Source organism: Rhinatrema bivittatum, chromosome 1 (assembly GCF_901001135.1).
Source record: "Rhinatrema bivittatum chromosome 1, aRhiBiv1.1, whole genome shotgun sequence".
Taxonomy (NCBI): domain Eukaryota; kingdom Metazoa; phylum Chordata; class Amphibia; order Gymnophiona; family Rhinatrematidae; genus Rhinatrema; species Rhinatrema bivittatum.
In genome coordinates, this window is record NC_042615.1 from 559869377 (window position 1) to 559892577 (window position 23201).

General features: G+C 42.9%; 1 protein-coding gene across 1 annotated transcript in view; it reads right to left on the reverse strand.

Annotated features, from left to right (window-relative positions):
* FRMD3 (FERM domain containing 3) overlaps positions 1-23201 on the reverse strand; it is a 405659-nt gene that overhangs the window by 88209 nt on the left and 294249 nt on the right. The window contains exons 5-6 of the mRNA XM_029616768.1: positions 22327-22424; positions 9153-9276 (exon numbers count right to left, since the gene is read on the reverse strand). Coding sequence (XP_029472628.1) covers positions 9153-9276; positions 22327-22424 — 222 coding nt within the window. The remainder of the gene's footprint in view (positions 1-9152; positions 9277-22326; positions 22425-23201) is intronic.

Here is a 23201-nt window from a genome sequence, read left to right on the forward strand (position 1 = left end):
CATTTTATTAAATAGGCACCCTTAAAGATGTACTCTTTCAAAGAATGAAGAGAAAAAGGAGATAAGATACAAATATTCAAACATCTAGAAGACTTCAGAAAAATACCTGAAGTTAAAATTTTCCATAGAATGAAAATCTCAAGAATGAGGGGTTATCATATAAGGCTGAAGAGTGAGAAACTCAAAAAGAATGTGAGAAAATACTTTTTCACTGAGAAGGTGGTAGAATTTCAGAAGAGGCAGGAAAGGCCAAAATAGTGGCAGAATTCAAGTCTGGGTGGGGCACACACAAAGGGGTCTAATTTGTGGGAGGACAAACAAACAGGCCGATACAGGCCGATACAGGCGTCGGAGCGCACTGTTAGCCTGCTATTGGATGCGCGTTTTCCCTTACCCCTTATTCAGTAAGGGAAGGAAAACGTGCGTCCAACCCGCGGCACCTAATAGCGCCCTCAACATGCAAATGCATGTTGATGGCCCTATTAGGTATATGCGCGGGATACAGAAAGTAAAATGTGCAGCCAAGCCGCACATTTTACTTTCAGAAATTAGCGCCGACCCAAAGGTCGGCGCTAATTTCTTCCAGCACTGGGAAAGTGCACAGAAAAGCAGTAAAAACTGCTTTTCTGGGCACCCTCCGACTTAATATCATAGCGATATTAAGTCAGCGGTCCCGAAGAGTAAAAAAAGTAAAAAAAACAAAAAAAATTTGAATTCAGCCCACGGCTGTCGGGCCGAAAACCGGACGCTCAATAGGCAATAACCCGTTGACAGCCGCCGCTCAATTTTGTATCGGCCCGAAAGGAAGAAGAGCACAGATTGAATAGGACTGGAGCACGACAGCAGGCAGGCAAAAATGGGCAGACTGAATGGGCCAGGTGGTCCTTATCTGCTGACACCTTCTATGTTTCTTAATGTATGGAAGATCCTGGCATGATTTCAACTTGTTGAACGTGACAAATAAGTAATTAGTCATAAATAAAGGTTACTTGATTTGCACCTACAAAAGACAGGAAGAGTATTATTTTAGGATAAGAGCAAATAGGAAGGGTTTACTCTAAGAAACCTTAAAGTGATTGAGGTCCATATTCAGAGGCATTTACTTGGATAATTTATTAGTTATCCAGCTAAATTAATATTTGGTCATTTATCCAGCTAAATTTTAACTAGATAGCTAATTATCCAGCTAAAATTTAGCCAGAAAAAATAGGTGAGTTTCAGGGCATTTCAGAGAGGAATTATGTTAGCTGGATAAGTTATCTGGCTAAATCCGATATTCAGATATAACCAAATAACTTATCCGGCTACGTCTGATTGCACCATAGAGTTGCCCTAAAGTTAGGCAAATAAACGAGCCGATACGGTAAGGACATGTAAAAAACAGTGCAGCAGTGCCGGGCGCACCCTCGTTTGCCGCGCGCACATCTTGGTTCACAAGCCGCTCAATTCAGTATTCAAATTAGACGCAAATCCAAGCGGCATCCAAAGCGCGTCAATGAAGCGGTAGGCGTTCGCGATCCATTTTACTGTATAGAGCGGTAGGCAGCGCCTATACAGTATCCAGGGTGCGCTGGTACCTGTCATTTGAAATGTCATTTCACCAGGTAAGTTCTTTTCTACAGACCCTGCTGCCTTGAGCGCCCGGCCAGACGTCCAAGCCGCGACCTTGGATGTCCGGCCGGACGTCCGATCATGGACGCCCGGATACAGGCGTGAAGGTCCATGAACAGACGCCGAGGTCGCGGCTTCAGTTCATGGACTTTCCCGCCTATAGGCCCCGCTGCCTATATGGGGGTAGGCAGCGCGGCCTCTGATCATGGACGCCCAGATACAGGTGGGAAGGTCCATGAACGGACGCCGCGACCTTGGACGTCCGAGGTCGCGGCTTCCATTCATGGACGTTCCTGTCTCTTTCTGGACGTCCATGACTGAAATGCCCCGCTGCCTTTATGGGGGTCTGTGCTTCTACCCATCTCTCCGGCGTCCGTAAAGGTGTCCATGTCCGGAGCCTCAGAGATGCCCAGAGATGGATGGATGGTACAGTTCAACCGAAACATATCACATACCTCCTCTGGTCTTGCTGCTGGGTTCTCCGGTTGGATGGGTTCTCCTTGCTGCTGGGCTCCCCTGTTCGCCTCTCCAATCTGCCAAGCATTTCGAGCGTTTCTCATTCGAGCATTTCTCATTCTGCTTCTCAACCAAATGAAAAATAGCGCCAGAGCAATAATATGCATGTTGTCCATGGCGCTGTCCGGTACGAAGCTGACTGAACACCACACTAACGCCAAGGTCAGGGTAGGCGGTAAATATGCAGGTTAAAGACGCGGCAAATAAGCTGGTTAAAAAGGCGATAATCTGGGCGCTCGTTACTGTATCGGAGGAAATAGCTAAATCGATCATTAATATATCATATACATGCAGCGTGCGGAGATGGATACGCGTCCATTTCGGCAAGCGGTAAGGACGTGTAAAACAGGATACTGAATCACGGGTTAGCCTTACGCATCCAAAATGTGTATCCAAAGCGGGTTAAAAACAGGGTAACCACAGCCGCGCTTTACTGTATCGGCCCGAAAGTTACCCCGCTAACTTTAGGATAGCTGACTGTATTCAATATCACAGCTGTACTACTGAATATACCTACAAAGTTAGCCAAATACATTTATCTTTAAAGAAAAATATGAATATGGACTTCATTGATTTTACCATCTAAAGTTCATCTTTATATAACTGTTTGTTCGGGGGCAGGAAGGGGGGTCAGTTCATCATCATCCTGGTTGATCAGATGGTGTAGACGACTGTGGGTGAAAACACTGAAAAGCGAGGCTGACCAAATATGATCTATGGCAGGACTGATTTTTAATGTGAGTCGAGACCTGGAATCACTTCAGAATACTCCAACAGTCGCGGTTTCAATTAATCTGACTTATTTAAAAGCAAAATAATTACAAGCTTTCCAGGGGCACAATTTGAGTGTACACAGATTTTATTCATCCATGCTGAGCAGAGTTCCAATTCATAGCTCACAGATTTCACCACATTCCTTCTCCTTGATACCTTATCTTATAATCGGGCCGATACAGTAAAGTCTATGGGACAGCGGCGCGCGCACCAGCCACTTGCCGGTGCGCGCGATGCAGTATTTAAATTAGGTCCAGCGGTAGATCCGGGCAATAGGAGGCGATAGGGACACTAGCGCGTCCCTAGCACCTCCTTTTTGACAGGAGCGGCGGCTGCACATTTTACTTTCTGTATCCCGCGCGCATACCTAATAGGGCCCTCAACATGCATTTGCATGTTGAGGGCGCTATTAGGTACCGCGGGTTGGACGCGCGTTTTCCTCCCCTTACTGAATAAGGGGTAAGGGAAAACGCGCGTCCAATAGCAGGCTAACAGTGCGCTCCATCGGAGCGCACTGTACTGTATCGGCCTGAATATGGGTTTAACTTGGAGCTTTGGGATCATGGATCCGAGTTAGTAGACAAATAATTTTGATACATCTTATTCAGACTTCAGATATGCTCGTCAAAGTAAAGCTTGTGGTGAATTTCTGGATTTCAGGCTTGAAATCCTTTGTTAGGTGATGCTAACTGCAATCATGAGGATTGGGACTGCGCTTTTAGGCCTAGCTAGTAACAGCTGCAAGGCAGAAGCTCTGAAAGGGACGTAGCTACCGCATGCTAGGAATTATATATTTATATAATCTTTAGTAGCAAAAGCAAGATCATATAGGGAGGCAGATAAAGTTATTTACTGCAAAAAGTAACGGTTACTTCTTAGGGAAAAGCGTAAGCTTATGCCTAGGTATTGGTTACACGGAATTAGGTACAAGATTCTTAGAATTTAATGAATATTAATATAATGTCATAAATATTAATGTAGAGTATGATAAACTGACAAATGATTTGACCAGGGCTTGTAATCACTGTTGTAAGATCATATATAAGATGTGAAATATTACTGCATCATGCAGAGGTCTCATATATCTTGTTAACTTCTGGTGGCAGTATTTTGTCTGTCCATGCACAATCAGATAATAAAATAAGGAAGTAAGCTAATTGCCTTCTGTTTTCTTAGAGATAAAATATTTTTCTTTAAAGCTTGGTAGAAACAGAGATGCACAAAAGCCAGGCCAAGGGAACTTCAGGTAAATCCCTCAAAAAGGGTTTTCCACAAGCTCCAGGATTTTAAAACTTGGATTTTCCCCAGTTTACTCAAGGAAAGGATACTCTCTACTGAATACTCCTCTTTCTTAGAAGGTACTATCCAGTGAATACTTCTGTACCAGAGGTATCATATAGAAGGGTTTCACATTCTCCTTAAAGTATGTATATTTTCAAAGGATCCCCTTGTATTCACTTTTCCATCTCTTCACTGACAAGAAACTCTAATAAGTGGAGTTTCATACTCCTTCCAGGAACTCCAGACTTCACTAGGAGATTGTCATTCTTTTTCCAGCCTTTTCTCCTGTGGATTCTCTGTCTTTCAGCTCCACTCACTGCAACTTCTCCTCAGGCTGCAGTCCAGCTCAAACATGGCATGATTCCTCTAGAGCATGCTCACACTTGGGCACTCCCATTAAGGCTAAAATCTCAGGGGTTTGCATGGGACAGCCATGTGGCACATTTAGAAGTGGGCAAACTTAGATGAAGAGCTCTGACTGTTCCCACAAGAAATAGGCATCCTCCTCTAGGACATAAACAGCGATAGGTCATTACTTATTCTAGGTAAAAGCAGATAGTCAGTACTTCCAAATTCAAACAGCCTTACAAATAACTTTCTAGCTAGCACTAAACACTGACCTACAATCAGCCAGGATCACACACAATAAGTAGGACTGAAGTGAATTAAAAGCAAAAGCTTTATTTAATACAATTTAAAAGACCACCCAAGGCCTGACTGATCAGAGCGAGAAACAAGCTGCAATAACCCAACAGCATTTTTACACAGACAGCATTTTCTCAAGAGAACCCTCTCTCTCTCTCTCATTCTGGCCAGCCAGGCCTTGACAGATCTTTTAACGGTAATAAATAAAGCTTTTGCTTTTAATTCACCACGTCAGTCCTGCTTATTTGTGCTTGCTCTGGTTGAATGCGGGTCAGCATTAGTTACTTGTTTCAGTGAAGATTTTTCAATTGGTTCCCAGTTTAGCAGGCAGAAGAGAGCAGAAATGCTGTGAAAGATACTTTCATGTCTCAGTCTGGCAAAGTGTAAAATAAATGCCTCCTTAGAGCTTCTAGCTCTCAGCTTCACAGCTGACTTCCTTCCAAGTCCTCAACCCAAAATCTCTCTCATTGCGTCTTTCTCCAAGCTCAAGCCCACCCCAAAAAGTACCCATGTAAGTTAATTATTTGTATGAAGATACTGCTCTTCAGTAACTTTCAGAATTGTTTTACTGGTGCTCTATTCATTTCCTAGGAACCATTAGCCACCCATTTAGTGGCTATGAGTTGAGCTATCATCTGTGAGAGGTTAGAGAAACTTTTGATACTATGGGAACAGATATTAAATTCATTTAACTTTCCTGTCTTGGTCAATTCACATTGTAAGATACTATTGGTACATCACAGTAGCACAAAGAAAGTAGATAAAAGCTATATTAATTTTAAACGTCTAAAAAAATAAAAATGGGTTCTAAAGAATAATAGTGGTCTATATGTTCTAATAACATCAGTGAAAGATTTCCAAAGGTGGGGACCTTCCACAGAGACTTGTCACCTGCCCTAACTAAATTACAGTGGCAAACATGCGCAATCCTAAAGGGGCACAGGGTGACTCCTCAACTAAAGTATTTTGAAAGGGATGTGGGGTGCTTCCTCAATCAATGAGTTATGAAAGGACACAAAGTCCTCAGCTAAGAAATGATAAAAAGGCATAAGATAATTCCCCAGGTAATAAATGGGCATAGCGTGATTCCTTACATGAAGAGTTGGCAATCTCAGTCTATGACATTTTAATATTTAGTCTGGCTCTACCTTTCTTTGTGTTTTCATTTAAGTACAAAATATCAAACCTTGTATAATTTATTGTTATAAAATGCTTGTGGACTCGTCTGTATTGGAAAGTACATAATAGCAGTGGCCACAAGGTGGCAGTATCCTATTACTATAATAAAAAGATAGTGGCATCTAGTGGCCACTACCAGAACTGCAATCTCTTGCATTTCCTGAACAGAAACAAGAGTAGTATTATCACAATAAAATTGCCCTGAGTACATTTGCTAACAATAATGGACTTATATATTTAGTGGAGGGGGCTGCACATATGTTGGAAGCAGTTCAGCTATATCAGCACTATAGACAGTGATTTGGGAGGATGGAGACGGTGTAAGCCAGTGGTGAAAGCCACTGGAGGTTTGGAACAAGGAGGGGATATTGAGAGAGATATATTAGTAGAGTTGAGGGGAAGGTGGATCCCTACTGGGGACTCACTCCTTATTCTCTCATGCAGGGCCTTTCCTGAACAAAATGGCACATGGGGCAAGGGTTACTTTTGGCATCCGTTTCTCCTTTGGGCTTGGGCACCCATAGACTCTCAGACTGAGTCAAAAAAGTAATGAGGCATTCCCCCAGTTTGGTGCCATGGACAGTTGCCCTACTCGCCACCCCTTGCAACAGACCTGCTCCTCAAAAGGGACCCCCCTATCTTTTGCAAACATGAGGCCCTTTGGTACTATGCATTCTGATTCTTTTTTCTCTGTTTGTGTCAAAGATTGGCCACCCCTGATACAGAGGAAATTAAGGGTTGCCATCTGACCCAGGTTCTGGTTTTGCCCCATTGCATCTATGAACTTGTAATTCCAATTTGTCTGGAAAAGGAAAGACTACAAGTCCATAGATGCAATGTGGCAAACCCAGAAGTAGACTGGCCTCTCAGGGCTGACCTGGGTTTGGCAGCAACTGTAAGTAAGTTGCTTATACTTTATATTACTACATATATGGAGAGAGACTTCCACAGAATATAAACAAATTATAAAGGAATGCGACAATGATATTCATTCATTTTAATTTTATTTTTACAAGAACAAAACTTATATTTACATGGAAAACAAGAAATCAATTTTTTCATTGATGTTCTTGCGATAATAGACTCTGATGAATTCCCAAGAAAAAAAATAAAATAAAATTGAAAATAAAGGCCCTTAAAAATGTGTCATGTTTAGGGTCCTTCGTTTTCAGTTTAAACTGATTTCCACCCATAAATTCCCTATTTTCACCCCAATTTTAGGCTGATTAAAGAGCAGCTCCAGAGCTGTGGATGCAAATTTCAAGACTGGAAGCCAGTGCAGGCCAAAGCGTGTACCGCATTTCAAGTCCCACCCCTCATTAGCAAAAGTGATCGCCCTCCAATGCAGCATTTCAAGTCCCTCCCCTCAAAACCATACAAAGTGCCAGCTATCTGGTGCCACTGATGCAGCATTTGAAGCGGGCCCCCTCGATGGAAGCACTTCCCGGCAGGCTCCCTGGCCCTGCACAAAAGCAGAAGTGCTGGGCAGCAAAGAACGGGAGTCACAGCAAGCATGCTGCTGAAGAGGGAGGAACCTGGAGCCACTACCGGTAAGGATGAATTCTGCTTCAGTAGGAGGGGGGGAGGGGGAGAAGAGATAGATTCTGGGAAGGGGGATAAATGGAGATTCTTGGTTGAGGAAAGGGCAAGAGAGGGTCATGCTAGGCAGGGGAAGGAAGCAGAGAGGGGGATTCGGCTGAATGGGTAGGTGGGAGAATCTGCATAATATTGTTTTGCAGTTCTGACTTCTGTCCACCAAAATAAACTCTGATATTTACCTGGAAATGAATCATTTTTCCACTGATTTTCTCCCATTTTTGTTATTGTCATAATAAATCTTGATAAATCTTGATAGTCATGTTGTAACCCCAAAGACCTTTCGCACAACTTTGAAACGAATGTAGTCTACAACGGTAGCGCCAGTGCACTTACCCTTCCCTAACCCATTTTCTTTGTATTCCTCATTACAAGTACAGCACTTTCCCTCTCAAGCAGTCCTCAGTAATGTCCTAGTTGATCTGATTCTTAGGCTATCTGCGATGAATATGCATAAGATATATCTGTCTATATTAGGTCTAAAGAGCTAGGTTGATGTTCATAAATATGTATATTCGTTACAGATAACCTGAGAATCAGAATAATTAGGGAGCTCCTCTGCTGTAACAGGTTGGAAGTTGAACTCTTCTTACTGTTGTGCTTGTTTTCCTCATTCAAACCAGTACAGGGCGTTCTTGTACAAGGCTGCAGTCTCCTAGTGAGATTACGCAAGCCTTTAGGATTTTCTGTCTATCCAGTCTCCTACTGGAAGATCAGCATGGGAAATCAAAAGGAAAATACATTCTTAAATGTAGTACCCAAAGAGGGGGGTGTGGAAGAAAACAAAACATCTTAAAAATCTCAGAATGCAGCATCATCTTGTATGCTTCCATACATGCCTATCCTAATCATGCATTTCGTGTACAAAACATGCAGTGACATATGCTGCTGCTTTCTCTTGCCCTAGCTTGATGGACTCTTATACAGGGTGAGAGAACACTGCACAAATCTCATCTTTGTGAGACTTTCCTCACTCCAAATGACATCAAATCTTCACTGAGGTGTACTGTGCTATTCGTACGTCTCACTCTGCATGTAAAACTGGCCCCAAAACCCTAAACCACCACCAAAACCTCACCTCGAGTTATTAGCTGGCCTTCCTATGGTGAAATAAATAGTTGACTACTGTGAAGGCCTCCCCAAAGGCTCTCTCTCTCTCTTCCTTCCCCTCCCCTCTCCCCACTCCCCAAGCCCAGAAATGGCCATAATGCAATTTGCAATCTTCATCATGAACTGCATTATAGCCACACAGCTTAACACCAGGAAAAAAGGTGTAGATTTCTGGTATTAAAAACGCTATTTCACAGTGTTATAAAACCCCTCATTTTAATTAATCCCACCCAAACACCTCCCCAATCCTGCCCCTTCCAAAAATTTATATTCACGCCATATACTACCACAACTATTGCATGCATTATGGTGTTAACGCATGCGTTATGGTGTTATTGCTGGCGATAACGCCATAATGCATTTTGATGAATGACCTTGAAAGAGAGAAAAAGTTGTCCATTGATTGTACAGTATCTTTCACAAGCATTGCCTTAAATTACCTGAGTTCATTTTTATGTATTTCAGCTATTTTTCTTTCCAGTTTTTGTGACTGCTTGGGGAAAATTTTGAACTCGTCGATGTAATTCTCCGGATGTTCATTGGGATCAAATTCTCCAATCTCAGCTATGTAGAAAAACAAGAGGGAAAGGGGATCGAATGCATCATAGGAAGCCAAAAATGAAAAATAAATACATTATTCCAGAATAATTTAACTTTATACCACTCTTAGGGCAATATTCAGTGGGCTGAAAAGCAGAAAAGTTACCCAGAGAACTTTACCCTGATATTCAGCAGAAAACAGCTGGATAAATGTTCCGCTGACTATATTTAGATAAAGTTATCCATGTAGCTTTAGAACAGGTAACTTTTCCATAAAGACTGACCTGGCTAACTCTATCTGGGCAACGCTGAATATCAGTGCAGCCTGGGCAAAGTGAAATCAGGCTCTGGAAACACCCCCAGTCACCCGGACAAAATTTAGCCAGGAAGCAAGGGAACATATTTAAATGTCTGGTTTCATCCAGATAACTCAAAAAGTTCTTTTTCACTCAATGCACAATTAAACTCTGGAATTTGTTGCCAGAAGATGTGGTTAGTGCACTTAATATAGCTGTGTTTAAAAAAGGATTGGATAAGTTCTTGGAGGAGAAGTCCATTACCTGCTATTAATTAAGTTGACTTAGATAATAACCACCGATATTACTAGCAACGGTAACATGGAATAGACTTAGTTTTTGGGTTCTTGCCAGGTTCTTATGGCCTGGATTGCCCACTGTTGGAAACAGGATGCTGGGCTTGATGGTCCCTTGGTCTGACCCAGTATGGCATGTTCTTATGTTCTTATTACCCAGTCAAATCCTTTAAACATTGACCTCCCTAGATCCAATTCTGCACTCATGGGCTGCTGCTGTTCACTAAACTTTGCAGGTACCTATAATGATGTGAATTTTATTTACCACACACATAAATCTCTGTGCTAATCATTAAAGCCTTTATGTGGCTGTCTGCTATGAAAACGCGGATCGATGCATCAGAACAAAAACATGGTGCCTAGTTGACTACGTTAATGAAGAAGTAATTATCCAAATGAATGATTCCACACACCATGCAAAGCTATGCACTATTCACATAAGTGGGCAATGACCTATACAGGTGTGTTTGCTCCCCCTATGCAAATCTGTCCCAGCCTACAAAAGAAGATGCATAACAGCCCTGCACATGGAGTCTGATAACTAGGTCCTCCTCCTGGCACTGGCTCCAGCAGGGCATTTATGGCCTGAGAGTCTAGTTGCCTTTGCTTATTATAGATGGAGGTTAATTCTTCTTAGAATAATTACATGAAGCATATTTCCCCATTCGTTCCATTATCCATGAACCTTAACATACATTGTGACCACAGAGCCAGGTCACATAAATAAATCACAATCAGTAGAATTGGCTTTGCATTTCCCTAATCTCAGAAGTATCCCTATCGATGAGGAGTTGTATGACCCATGTGGCTGGGACCAAAGTGTATAACCAAGAAGTCTAGGATAATGATTGAGAGTTTTTGCTGAGGGAGTGAGAGAGATCTGGAAGGAACCTGCAGTGAGCAGACAGCAGATGATGGCATGGAGAGGGCCAGAACCAACTGATTTCCTAGAAGGGCTTCCCATGCCCAAAGATTAGATCATGAGCTCCGGACAGAGCAGCTCAAAGACATGAAAGAGATGCCATAGGGCCTTGAGTAACAGAATGAGAGCCCTACAATGTCTGGAATTAAATGCCTGATAAGGAACAGGATTATGACAGCAATATTCGTTGGGTAAAAGAGAGAGACTGCTTAGAAGAAATAACCAGGGAAGAGAATGAGACAAGAAAGATAGATGACAAAAAAGCACAGATCTTTGGGTAAATTAAATCAGAGACACTAAAAGAGTAGAATTAAAGTGAAGGTTGCCTATTTGATTTTTTTCTTCTGTCCTAATTTATTTAGCTTAGTTTGTGTTTGTCTCTTAGATTCCAGCTAGAATTCTTGGCTTGACTTGGCTCTCAGATTTTCCGACATGTTGTCTTCTACTGTTCAGCAGAGGTCAGTAGGTGCAAAATGTGTTATCTGTACAGCCTGTTTTTGGATAAAGGGTATGCACATGGCTATATGAATTCTTATTATATTTGGATGATCAGATGATGTGGTAGACATTAGGTGGCTATGGAAACTCACTAGCCACTGTCCTCAGGGTTAAATTGCATGCACAATCTAATATATTATCTCTTCAAACCCCAATGGAATATTAGAGAATCCTCCTCTTATCCCTAAAGTTACTCACAGATGACAGGCTTGATCAGATCAGTCTTCTCCTTGCATCTTCTTGGTTAGCCTGACACATAAGAACATAAGAAATTGCCATGCTGGGTCAGACCAAGGGTCCATCAAGCCCAGCACCCTGTTTCCAACAGAGGCCAAACCAGGCCACAAGAACCTGGCAACTACCCAAATACTAAGAAGATCCTATGCTACTGATTCAATTAATAGCAGTGGCTATTCCCTAAGTAAACTTGATTAATAGCCGTTAATGGACTTCTCCTCCAAGAACCCATCCAAACCTCTTTCGAACCCAGCTACACTAACAGGCCAATACAGTAAAAGTCACGGGAGAGCGGGCGAGTGCACAGGCCACTCTCATCAAGTGTTGCGAGCGCAAGCAGGCTCTTACCTCTGGCCCAGAGGCCATGAAGCATGCGCCTTTTCTGTGACGTGGAGCTGCCGCTGTCCCGCAGCTCGGAAGGAGCCGTGCCAGGCCTTTATTTATGACCTGGGAGGCCGTTGATGCTGCCATCTGGTGCTGCCGCCTGGAGGCTGCTTCCCTTGATGTTTCCTGTCCGGCTGTGCCACCACCAGACCCCTCCTGCACGGCAGACGCCGCCGACATCGTCGGGCCTGTCCTGAGGCCTAGTCCATCTCCTCCTGCTCTCCTCTGCACAGCGGCAGCATGGCTGCTGTCCAGGATCCGGCCTCTTTCCTCTTAGGGGCGTATCCACGGCTTCTTCCTGGATTTAAAGACACAGCGTAGGTGGGGTCCCCCTGGCCCCACCTGATGACATCACCTGGGAGTTTCCCTAGCTGGCCTACTTAAGGACTCTTTGCTCATTCACTCATCGCCTTGGCAAGGGATCAGTCCTCCCTAGGACTTCTCTGTCTTGTTCCTGCCTGGCTTCCTTGATGGCTTCATATCCTGATCCTGTTGATATTTGCAGTATCCTGATGTTCCACTCCTGATGCTCCACTCCTGATGACCCAGGTTCCGAGTACCCTTGCCTCTAGAGGTTCCTGTTTTTATTGTTGAGGCTCCGAACCTCAAGTTCTTCTCTTCCGACCTCAGTGGATCCTGGGGGTTGCTCAATCCTTCCTTGTGTCTCCTCCTGAGCATGCCTGTTCCCCTCGTGGTCCGCGACCAGCCTTCGGGCTGTGTAGGGTGCTTGGAGGACAGTGTAGTCAGTGACCAGCCTACGGACTGTGCTTGCCCATCTCGTCTGTTCCAAGTTCCAAAACTCGTCTTGTCTGTTCCAAGCTCCAAGACCTCGTCTCGTCTGTTCCAAGTTCCAAGGTCTCGTCTGTTCCAAGGTCTTCGGCTATTCCTCGCCTCTGTCCGGACTGCTGCCTCTGCTGCTCCCTGCGGCAGGTCCGAAAGGGCTGGGAACGGTCGGAGGACCATTCAGAGACCACCATAGTGTTGGTGGTCTTTCCGGGGCGTGCAGGTCTGGTGGAAGTTCCGGCCCTCCAGATTCCTCGTCTCTACCCAGAGGGATTAGTCTCACCGCAGGGGCACACATCTTGTCCCACGCTTAGGAGTGCCCTCTGGCGCTCCCGTCCACTGAGCGCAACATCAAGGATGGTACAGCATTATAAAATTGGTGAGCCTAGACGGCTGCTTTTATTTACAAGTTCATAACAGGCTGGCATTAAATAGTACATAATATTCTTCTTCCAGTGATAGTACTTTCAACTTTTTACAAATGAATGTAAGCAAAAACTGTAAGCCAGTCACCAGATATTTCCAGGCTGCTAGTGTTTTTCTGGTTTCTTGACTTGAACTCCTGCAGATGGAATCTTGCAGTTCAAGTCCTGGCTGTGTCACACAGAGCAACAAAGTCCCAACAGTCTGAGGACTCCTCTTTACCACCACAGACTGGAACAATCAGTGGAATTTCAGAAATGCCTTTTCCTTTCAAGCAATTATCTACTGCCTCTACTTCATCCTGCATCACTTCTACTTGGGGAAGGAGTTCCAGAGACCATTAGCAGGTAATGAACCAAGTACTTCATAGATATCATAGGTAGGACTGGGTTAAGGCAGTTATGGACCTGTTAGGTCCTTAACAGGCATGAAACTGCATCCTAGGATGTCATAGCCCAAATGCTATAGCAGTAAGATAACTCATTCTCTTTCTTCCTAGCAAATGCCTTGGGTTTTTTTTTTAATCTAAAAACACTTGGCTCTGCCTTCCTTCTCAGACCTTCATGAGGGCAGAAATCAGCACTGATTGAATGGACTGCTGGTGCACTGACCCTCCGCACTCATGACTGCTACATTCCTGTTTGTTCCTATTTCCCTGATTTCTGTTTATTTCAGTGTTTCCCATGTCTTCATCTTGTTTCCTTGGACTGCCCCACTGTTTTTGACTCTGGCTCTTGACTGTGATTCTGCCTACACTGTTACTATTTTATATTATTCTTAAATTAATAAACTCAATTCACTTTTCACTTTTGTTTTGGTTCTGTGTCTCTATATAATACCTTGTTCAATTGTAACCGGACTTAAAATTAACAATAGCCCAACAAAGAATAGTTATATGACTTATAATACCAGTGGAGAGAATCTCTGTAAACACTAATTGCCAAAAAAAAAAAAAAGAGTTTTGTGGCAATCCCAGCGCATTATTCAAAAAGTACCTGTATCTGAACAACTCATATTTCCCTCCCCTCCCATGTAGCCCAGCCATCACATCGGGAGTCTCCAACCAGGGACCAGTATCACAGAACACAGTGTAGCTCTTGCTTGGGTCACATAAAACAAAAAAAAAATCCTGATGTTGGTTCTGATTCTGGCACCCAGTCTATGAGTTCAAAAAATGGTGGTGTAAGATATTGGATTGGACTAGGCTTAGAAGGAATGAAGGAGTGGGGCTTTTGAAACAAATGGGTGAAATGCAATGAATGAGACCATTTTATTTCATTGGTGGCTCCCCAAAACAAACAGAGGGTGCTCACGAATATAAACAAAAATGTTTCATTCGTTTATGTTTCCCATTTAAGTATATGGCCCATTGAAAAATGCTGCAGTGAGACCGGTAAACTATAGCATCTAAGAAATGGCTGTGAAGTAGCAGAAGTAGGCAAATAGACAAGACGAAGGACCAATCAAGGTGAAGCATTTTTTTTTTAACCACCCTAAACTGGTATCTGGATCAAGTGACACTGACTTCCTCCCACTTAAAGGTCTGAATATGTGCAAAGAAACTTCATTTTCTCTGTTGGATTTCACAAGAAAATGTTGACTTTCCAGAAGCTCTCTTAGAGTCAAATAAAAGATTTTAAAAAGAAGATAGAAAAATTTTGGCATTAGCAAAAATCTTTTTGTTATCTTCACTGCTGTTGTCACAGTGCTCTCATTATAAGGTGCTGTTGCATTCTTTCTGTTCACTGGAGCAGGGCAAAGGACAGAGAAGATACAAAAGCAGTGCCAGTGAACAAACAGCAATGATTTTTTTGTCTCTGACCTCATAGTGCACTGCTGTATTTCAGAGACAAAACAAAAGAGCAACCTTGCCAATGTCTGACAATTTTTGTGTGTGTACAAAGGAAATCAGAGGTGCACACACACATACACAATATATATATGTTTCTCTGTGTGTGTGTGTGTATGTGTGTGTGTGTGAAAGAGACATTTTTGCATACACTCAGAGACTGAGTTTGTGTCACTAGCAAGCTGCTAACACTGCTTGGCAAGTTGGCACTGTGTTTTCTAAGCACGGAAGAGAACACAGTCTTTCAACTTGATTGTGTGTGTAACATGCAATATTAGAGTGGTACTGGTAAGTGGGACAATATCAAGTATATTGTGACATCACATTATTGTTTGTCACATAAAAACTTCCACCTAGACCCCATGATGACCCAGGCATTACTCACTAGTAACCCTGAGTTCATCAGCACAAGATTCCTCCTGGCAGGAAACTGTTCTGGTATAATAGCTGTGCCCATGACGCTGCCTAGGATTCTTGGTAAGAGATAAAGTATCCATGCCTAGGAATTATTCCCTTGGTTCACTAACATTCATTGTAAAAGAAAGGTCATGCTTGATTGGAAGAGCCAATAAGCTTTAAAAGAGCTTCCCAGAACTGAGGATGGGTACTGCTCCTCTGGACTCAAATTCTAGACTTTTTCTATTCTTCTCCCTCCTAGAATCTCAACCTCACTTAGAAACTCAGACGTATATATTAACAGAGCATTCCCCCCCTCTAGAGACACTCTCTCCCCATATATTTACTAAAAGGAATATACAATCAAGTGCTATCCTGTGCTGCAGAGCCATCCATCCATAAAGAATAATGGTAGAGGTTAAGCAGTAGAGGCAAAGCACAAATAAAGGAATTCCCTCATTCTGCAAATTTGGACCAGGATAACAACAGTATGCGCACATTCTGAATCTGGCTAATAGGGGGTGTGCCCTGTAATTATCTTTTGAGGTGGACTCTATATTGATGTTCTTTGGGGATTTTGTAACTCAGCTTTGTTATTGCTTATAAATAGCGCTCTGAGGTCCTGCTCTAAAAACTTTCCTTTGAGGGCAATACTTTGTATGGTTATGCATCCTGATCAGGAGAAATTCGCTTTCTTCCAAATGTCAGAGCAGCACATACCAGGAGCTCTTTGTTATTTATTTTTATTTATTTCCAACCTTTTGATATCCTGCCTTTTTCCAAAAATGGCCTCAGGGAGGATCACAATCAAATTAGAATAACTAACAGGTATACTAATAATAAAATCATGAATGCTCGACTACAGTCAACATTACATTAAATGTCCAAGTCTAGTGGACATATCTACTTCTCTAACGAGCAGTCTGGAGGAAGGCCATTCCCTTGCTTTTTTCAGAAAGTGAGGTGACACGACTCAATTTGAAGGAGTAGTGGGAGCTCATTCCCAATTTTGGGTGCATGACAGTTGAAAGCTTGATGCCTCGTGCAGGCCAGTTTTGCAGAATCCAGAAGGGGGGAGAAAAGAAGGGCCATTAGGGAGAAAAAGATTTCTCTGGTGATGGTGGAAGAGGCCAGAAAAAGGGAGAGGGCACATCAGCTGAAATTCTACCTTTAAAAGCAGTTTTAGCCTCTTCAAGCTTTTCCCAGAAGCTTAAAATGCCTTACTTTAATGGTGGCAGGTATATTTGCAAGAAGTATTTAAACCTAAATATAAAAGGTAAATATTTAAAACTGAACATCTCAGTTAGATGGATAAAACTTATCTAGCTAACTTACAAGAGATATTCAGCAGAGTGTTACATAAGAGCATAAGACTTGCCATACTGGGTCAGACCAAAGGTCCATCAAACCCAGTATCCTGTTTCCAACAGTGGCCAATTCAGGTCACAAATACCTGACAGGATCCCAAAAGGTAAAGAGATTCCATGTTGCTTATCCCAGGACAAGCAGTGGTTTTCCTCTACTGCACCTTAACAATGGATTATGGACTTTTCTTCCACGAATATGTCCAAACCTTTTTTAAACCCAGCTACACTAACAGTTTTTACCATATCCTCTGGCAAGGAATTCCAGAGTTTAATTATGTGTTCAGTAAAAAAATATTTTCTCCTGTTTGTCTTAAATGATTTACCTAGTAACTTCATTGCGACTCTCCTAGTCTTTGTGCTTTTTGAAAAAGTAAACAACTGATTTTCATTTACCTATTCTACTCCACTCATTATTTTGTAGATCTCTATCTTATCTTCTCTCAGGTGTCTCTTCTCCATGTTATTGCACAGTGATACGTAGTGGCTATTCCCAGGGACAGTAACTTTAAAAAGGGATAAGCGCTCACCCATTTATGCACCTGTGTGGGCGCGAGCACACATGTGCATGAATTTATATTGTTCGCGCAATTGTGCACATCTTACTAGATAAACGAAGCTTGACCGACATGCCGCAAATGCGCAGTAGAGACCAGCTCTACCGCGCATGTGCGGGCGAGCACGTCGCTCTGAGCAAGCGTCTGAAAGAAAACAATGGCGGCGTCCAGTGGCAGCAGCGGGCGGCGGCGGCGGCGGTACCGGCAGCGGGCGGCGACGGCGGTAGCGAGCGGCGACGGCGGTAGTGAGCGGCGGCGGTACCGGCAGCGGGCGGCGACGGCGGTAGCGGCCAGTAGCAAGGGAGGGAGAAGAGAGAGAGAGGGAGGGACGGACTGAGTGGGAGGGCGGGACGGAGAGAGAGAGTGGGAGGGAGTGGGAGGGAGGGAGTGGGACTGAGGGAGAGTGAGTGGGACTGAGTGAGGGGGGAGGGAGTGACTGAGTGAGAGGGAGGGACTGAGTGGGAGGGAAGGATTGAGTGAGGGGGAGGGAGTGAGGGGGAGGGACTGAGTGGGAGGGAGGGGGGACTGAGGGAGAGAGAGGGAGGGAGGGAGTGGGACTGAGGGAGGGGACGGAGGGAGTGGGGACAGAGTGAGTGGGACTGAGTGAGAGAGAGGGGGGAGGGAGTGAGTGAGACTGAGTGGGAGGGAGGGACTGAGTGAGAGGAGAGGGAGAGAGGAGAGGGAGGGTGGGGAGGAGTGGGTGAGGGAGGGAGGGAGGTAGGAGGTGGTGAAGAGTGAGGGGAGAGAGAAAGAGGGGGGAGGTGAGAGACAGAGGGATGTAGCCCGTTTTAACGGGCTTAACGGCTTGTATTATATAAAATACGCCTATTCGCACATATGTGTACTCCTAATTTTAAGCATTTGCACAAGGAAATGTTATTTGTGTATTTTCCTTAGCACTTATTGGCTTTTACACATGCAAGTCAGCACATTTTATAACATGTACGTGTGAAGGAAATGACCAGTTTTACCAATTAATCTACCAGTTTTCCCAGTTTATCTCTAGGTCATGAAGACCTCTCTGTTTATTCAGCCTGCACTTCCTCCAGTTTACCCTGACCCTTCAGCTAGTCAGTATTTGGCTATAAAGAAGTTTATTCTGACTTACACATCATAAACAGCAGAAGTAAATATGCACAGGTAACAGCTGTAAATGAGCTGCATTTGCAGATTATAAAATTGAAACTTATGCACGTAAATTTGGTCCTGCCCCGGAATGCACCTGACCCACCCGAATCCACGCCTTTTTTACATAAGCAAATTTATTCACACATCAATACTTGTGTGCATATGTGCAAGGTTTATAAAATAGCACTTGCATGAATATGCGCTATTTGCATGTGCATCTGCTATTTTGTGCATGTGCATCTATTTTAAAATTTGCTTTTAAGTCTACTTGCTTAATAATTTTATGGATTTCTCTTCCAGTAACTTGTACAAATGTTTTTAATCCCAACCATGCTAACTGCCTTTATCACATCTTCCAGCATTGAATTCCAGAGCTTAATTGTGTATTCAGTGAAAAAGATTTTTCTCTGATTTGTTTTGAATGTGCAACTTACTAACTTCATGGTGTGTCCTCTAGTCTTTGTTTTTTCTGTATGCTTTTTTTGGCCACTGCTGCACATTGAGCAGAGGATTTCAACATATTATTCACGATGATAACTATATCCTTCTCCTGGATAGTGATTCCTAATGTGGAACCTTGCATTGTTTAGCTATAATTTGGATTGCTCTTCTCTATGTGCATCACTTTGCACTTGTCCATTGCCAGAGGAACTCAGACTTACAAGCTGTACTAAGATATTCAAAGGCTTACCTGATTCTTCAAGCATACAATTCTCCTAATTCGAGAGATATATTATCGCATTTTCTGTTTTTAGGTTTTTTTTTTAATTACATGAATGTTCAAGTGATGTGGTAAATTTAGTCCTGGGGGAATTTTGCGCTACTGCGGAGTGCAGATTTTGCACAGAATTCCCCCCCTGCACAGAATTGCTGTTCATGGCGAAGATGAAGGCTTCTGTGTGCCGTGGGATGTGCTCAATGCAGCGAAGATGAAGGCTCCGGTGCACCGTTTGCGGCAAAGATGAAGGCCCCGTGTACCGTGAACGGAGTGTGCTCTGCTTACGGCAAAGATGAAAACCCCGGTGAGAGTGAATGTGTGTGTGTGAGAGGAGAGGGAGAGGGGTGTGAGAGAGGAGGGGAGGGGCTGTGAAAGAGGGGAGGGTGAGAGAGCAGGGAAAGGGGTGTGGGGGAGGGGAGGGTGAGAGAGAGAGCAGGGGAGGTGAGCAGGAGGGTGTGAGAGAGAGAGCATGGGAGGTGAGAGATCGGGGGGGGGGAAATGCTTGAGTATGGGTGCCAGAGAGAGGGAGCCTATATGAGGAGATTGTGGAGGAGTGTGCATGTGTGTGAGAGATTGGGAGCTGGTGTGAATGAAAAAGGGATCGTGTGTATGTGAGGGTGCTAGCCTGTGTGAAGGGATTGGGTATGTATGAGACAGAGCCTGTGTGAAGGGGTGCATAAGAGAGAGACATAGGTAGCCTGTGTGAGGATGTATGAGTGAGAGAGAAAGGGAGTTTCTGTGGGTGTGTATGCAAGACAGAGGGACCCTGTAGGAGGAGATGTGTCTGTGTGCGAGAGAGTGAGGGAGCCTGTATGAGGGTGTGTGTATGTGTACTAGAGAGATGGAGCATGTGTGTGAGAGAGGGAGGGACAGAGGGAGCCTGTGTGAGGGGCAGTACTGAGAACGGGGTCAAACTATGGGACTGGCGATAGAGTGGAAGGGGCTGAGCCTAGAGGTGGAGGGGAGAGATACTGGCAGGTGGAGGAACTGGGGCCTGAGAGGGCAAAGTGGCCAGGGGAGTAGGGAGAGGGACACTCTTACAGTGAATTTCTAAGGAAATTCTGCTCAAAATATTTAAAATTCTGCATCTCTAAGTAATAACTTTTTTCTGTATTAATGTAAAATGTAATTACTTAAAGACCATCATGTAAATTAAATTGTGTTATTTTGACCAATATAAAATGTGCACAGAATTTTACATTTTTTTGCGCAGAATTCCCCCAGGAGTATAAATTGTATATATTTCCTGTAAACAACCAAGAGCCTTAGGTATTGGTGGCATATAAACACAAAGAAATAAAGAAATAAAATGAAATATATGTCATTTGGATCCCAGTCTCACAGTCTTGTAAGGTCCTCTTGCAATTTCTCAGTTTGAAATAGTTTTGTATCACCAACAAATCTGATCAACTCATTCATTATTTCCATCTCTAGGTCATTTAAAAATATATTAAAAAGCAGTGGTCCCAGTGCAGAACCCTGGGACACTCCATTCACCTCTCTCCATTAAGAAAATTGACCATTTAGCCCAGCTCTGCTTTCTTTTATCCACTTAGCAATCCACAATAGAACACTGCCTCCTATCTTATGATTTTTTAATATTCTCAATAGTCTCTCATGAGGTACTTTGTCAAATGCTTTCTGAAAATCCAGATACCCTGTATCACTGGCTCACCTTTATTCATGTTTGTTCATGCTTTCAATAAAATATAGCAGATTGGTGAGGCAAGACTTCCTTGGCTAAATCCATGTTGGCTTTATTCTATTAAACTATGCCTATCTATATGTTCAGTAAGTTTGTTCTTTATAATAGCTTCAACCATTTTTTCCAGTTTTAACATCAAGCTCACTGGTCTGTAGTTTCCTGGATCACTCCTGGAACCCTTTATAAAAACTGGCATTACACTGGCCACCCGCCAATCTTCAGGTACCGCAGCAAATTTTAATGATAGTTTACAGATTACTAAAAGTAGGTCTTCAATTTAACTTTTCAATTCTTTCAGGACGCTAGGATGTATACCATCTGATCAGGTGATTGGCTATTCTTTAGTTTGTCAATTTGCTCTATTACATTTTCCAGGTTCACTGACATTTGTTTCAATTCCTTGGAATCATCATCTTTAAATATCACTTCTGGCATGGGTTTGGTTAAAGTGGTATTGTCCAGTTTAATTGATTGCCGCACATTATTTTGCTGTTGATGGGTATCTATCTTACATCTTCCTCATAAAGTACAAAGCAAAATATTCATTTGATCTCTGTGTTATGGTCTTGTCCTCCCTTAGTGCCCTTTTTAACCCTTGATCATCTTATCGTTCAACAGACTGCTTCACAGGCTTTTTGCTTCAAATGTACCTGAAAACGTTTGTATTGCAAGTTTTTGCTTTCACAGCAAGCTTTTGTTGTTTTTCATGATTAACATTTATGGTAGTGATGGGCTAGAGTACAGTGTTTTACCTGCAGAAATGGCCTTCTATAAGATTGCTTGCCCAATGTGCTGGTGAACTTATGCGCATATGTCTTGTTAACACATAAGGTTACCCCTGGGAGGAGGAGGTTGCATTTGTGTGCATACGTCTGCATTTTTTCTGAAAACTTTCTACACAGAATTTAGCAGGAGTAACAGTCTACAGTTGGTTTTGGTGGGCTAATTTTAAAAAGGATATGTACATGCACACACATATATGTATGCATATTCTTTCCCTTTGAACATTTTTTTTTCTTATGCATATATTTGCTATCTAATTTATTCAGGCTGTTATAAAATTACTATCTTAAAGCTGGAGGAGACAAGCTTAGTCCCTCTATAATCCACCCAATCAGCCAAACCATGCCAAGTTGTCCTTCATCTTTAATATGAACATTACAGATCTAGATCCATTTTTATTCTATACCGTTGATAAGGTTGCACCGTTTACAAATTTTCCATTTATTTGGTTTTGTTTCAGTTTTGTTTGTTCGTCATTTTTCATTTCATTTTATGTTTCATTTTAGGGTGCACTAAATATTTTGTTTTGCTGAAGCCCATTTAGTGCATGCTAAATAAATTTAGTGCACACTAAACAAATTTGCATGCACTAGGCAAAGTGAAACGAGGCAAACAGCACGTCCCTAGCTGTTAGAAATATCCACTGATGTGAAACCAGCCCCACAGAAAGCCTGAGAAGTCACATATGACATCCAGGAGTTACTCCTGATAACTGAATTAGAGCAACTCACTCACCTTGAACAATACAGGCACCCAGGTAGGCAGCATCAAAAAAAGAGCACAGCAGGCGCCCATGGAAAATATCTCTTTTAAGCTGTAAATATAAAAAATACCTGCAAGACATGAAAAATTGAACACATTATAGCCAAGGTAAAAGTTATATTTTATGCAGCCGTCTCATACTGAGGGGCCTGTGCGCTAAAGCTTAGTATGGATCCTAAGGCTGTTTACTATGCAGTAATGGCTAAACCAGTTAGAAAAGATGTTAGCGTGCATGTGCTACAATTAACATGTAAGTGCATGTAAATGAAGGAACATCAGAGGTAAACGAGGCTTTAGCAGGCACGCACTAGTTAGCATGGTATAGTCATCATCGAACACTATTGAAAGTATGGTTGCTAACACCTAATTTTTAACACCATCTTGGACTAGGTGGTTTCAAAAGCTCAGGTAACAGGACACACTGTTACCTATATCTTCCATAGGAAGATATAGGTAACAGTGCGAAGATATAGGAAGATATAGGTCCGCTAGAACAACAGGAGTTACGGGAAATGTGGAGTGCAGCTCAAGGGAGAAACCAAGAAGAGAGGGAGAGAGAGAGAGCGAGAGAGACAGAGAAGAGGAGAGACTAATGATATGAAGACCTGGGAAATAAAACTGAAAAATTCAGGGGAAAAAAGATTTCCCCCCCTGAGGCCCGAAGCAAAAAAAATTGGACATTTTGGAGAAATTGAAAAAAATTATTTTCAAATTCTCTCATAGAGGAAAATAATAACACAGTTTAGTAAATCCCCACAGTAATTTCCCTGGCTGTAAAATACTACTGGGGAAAAATACCACAGCTTAGCTGCCCCAAGAAATAATGCACAGCCTGGGGCTGCCATTTT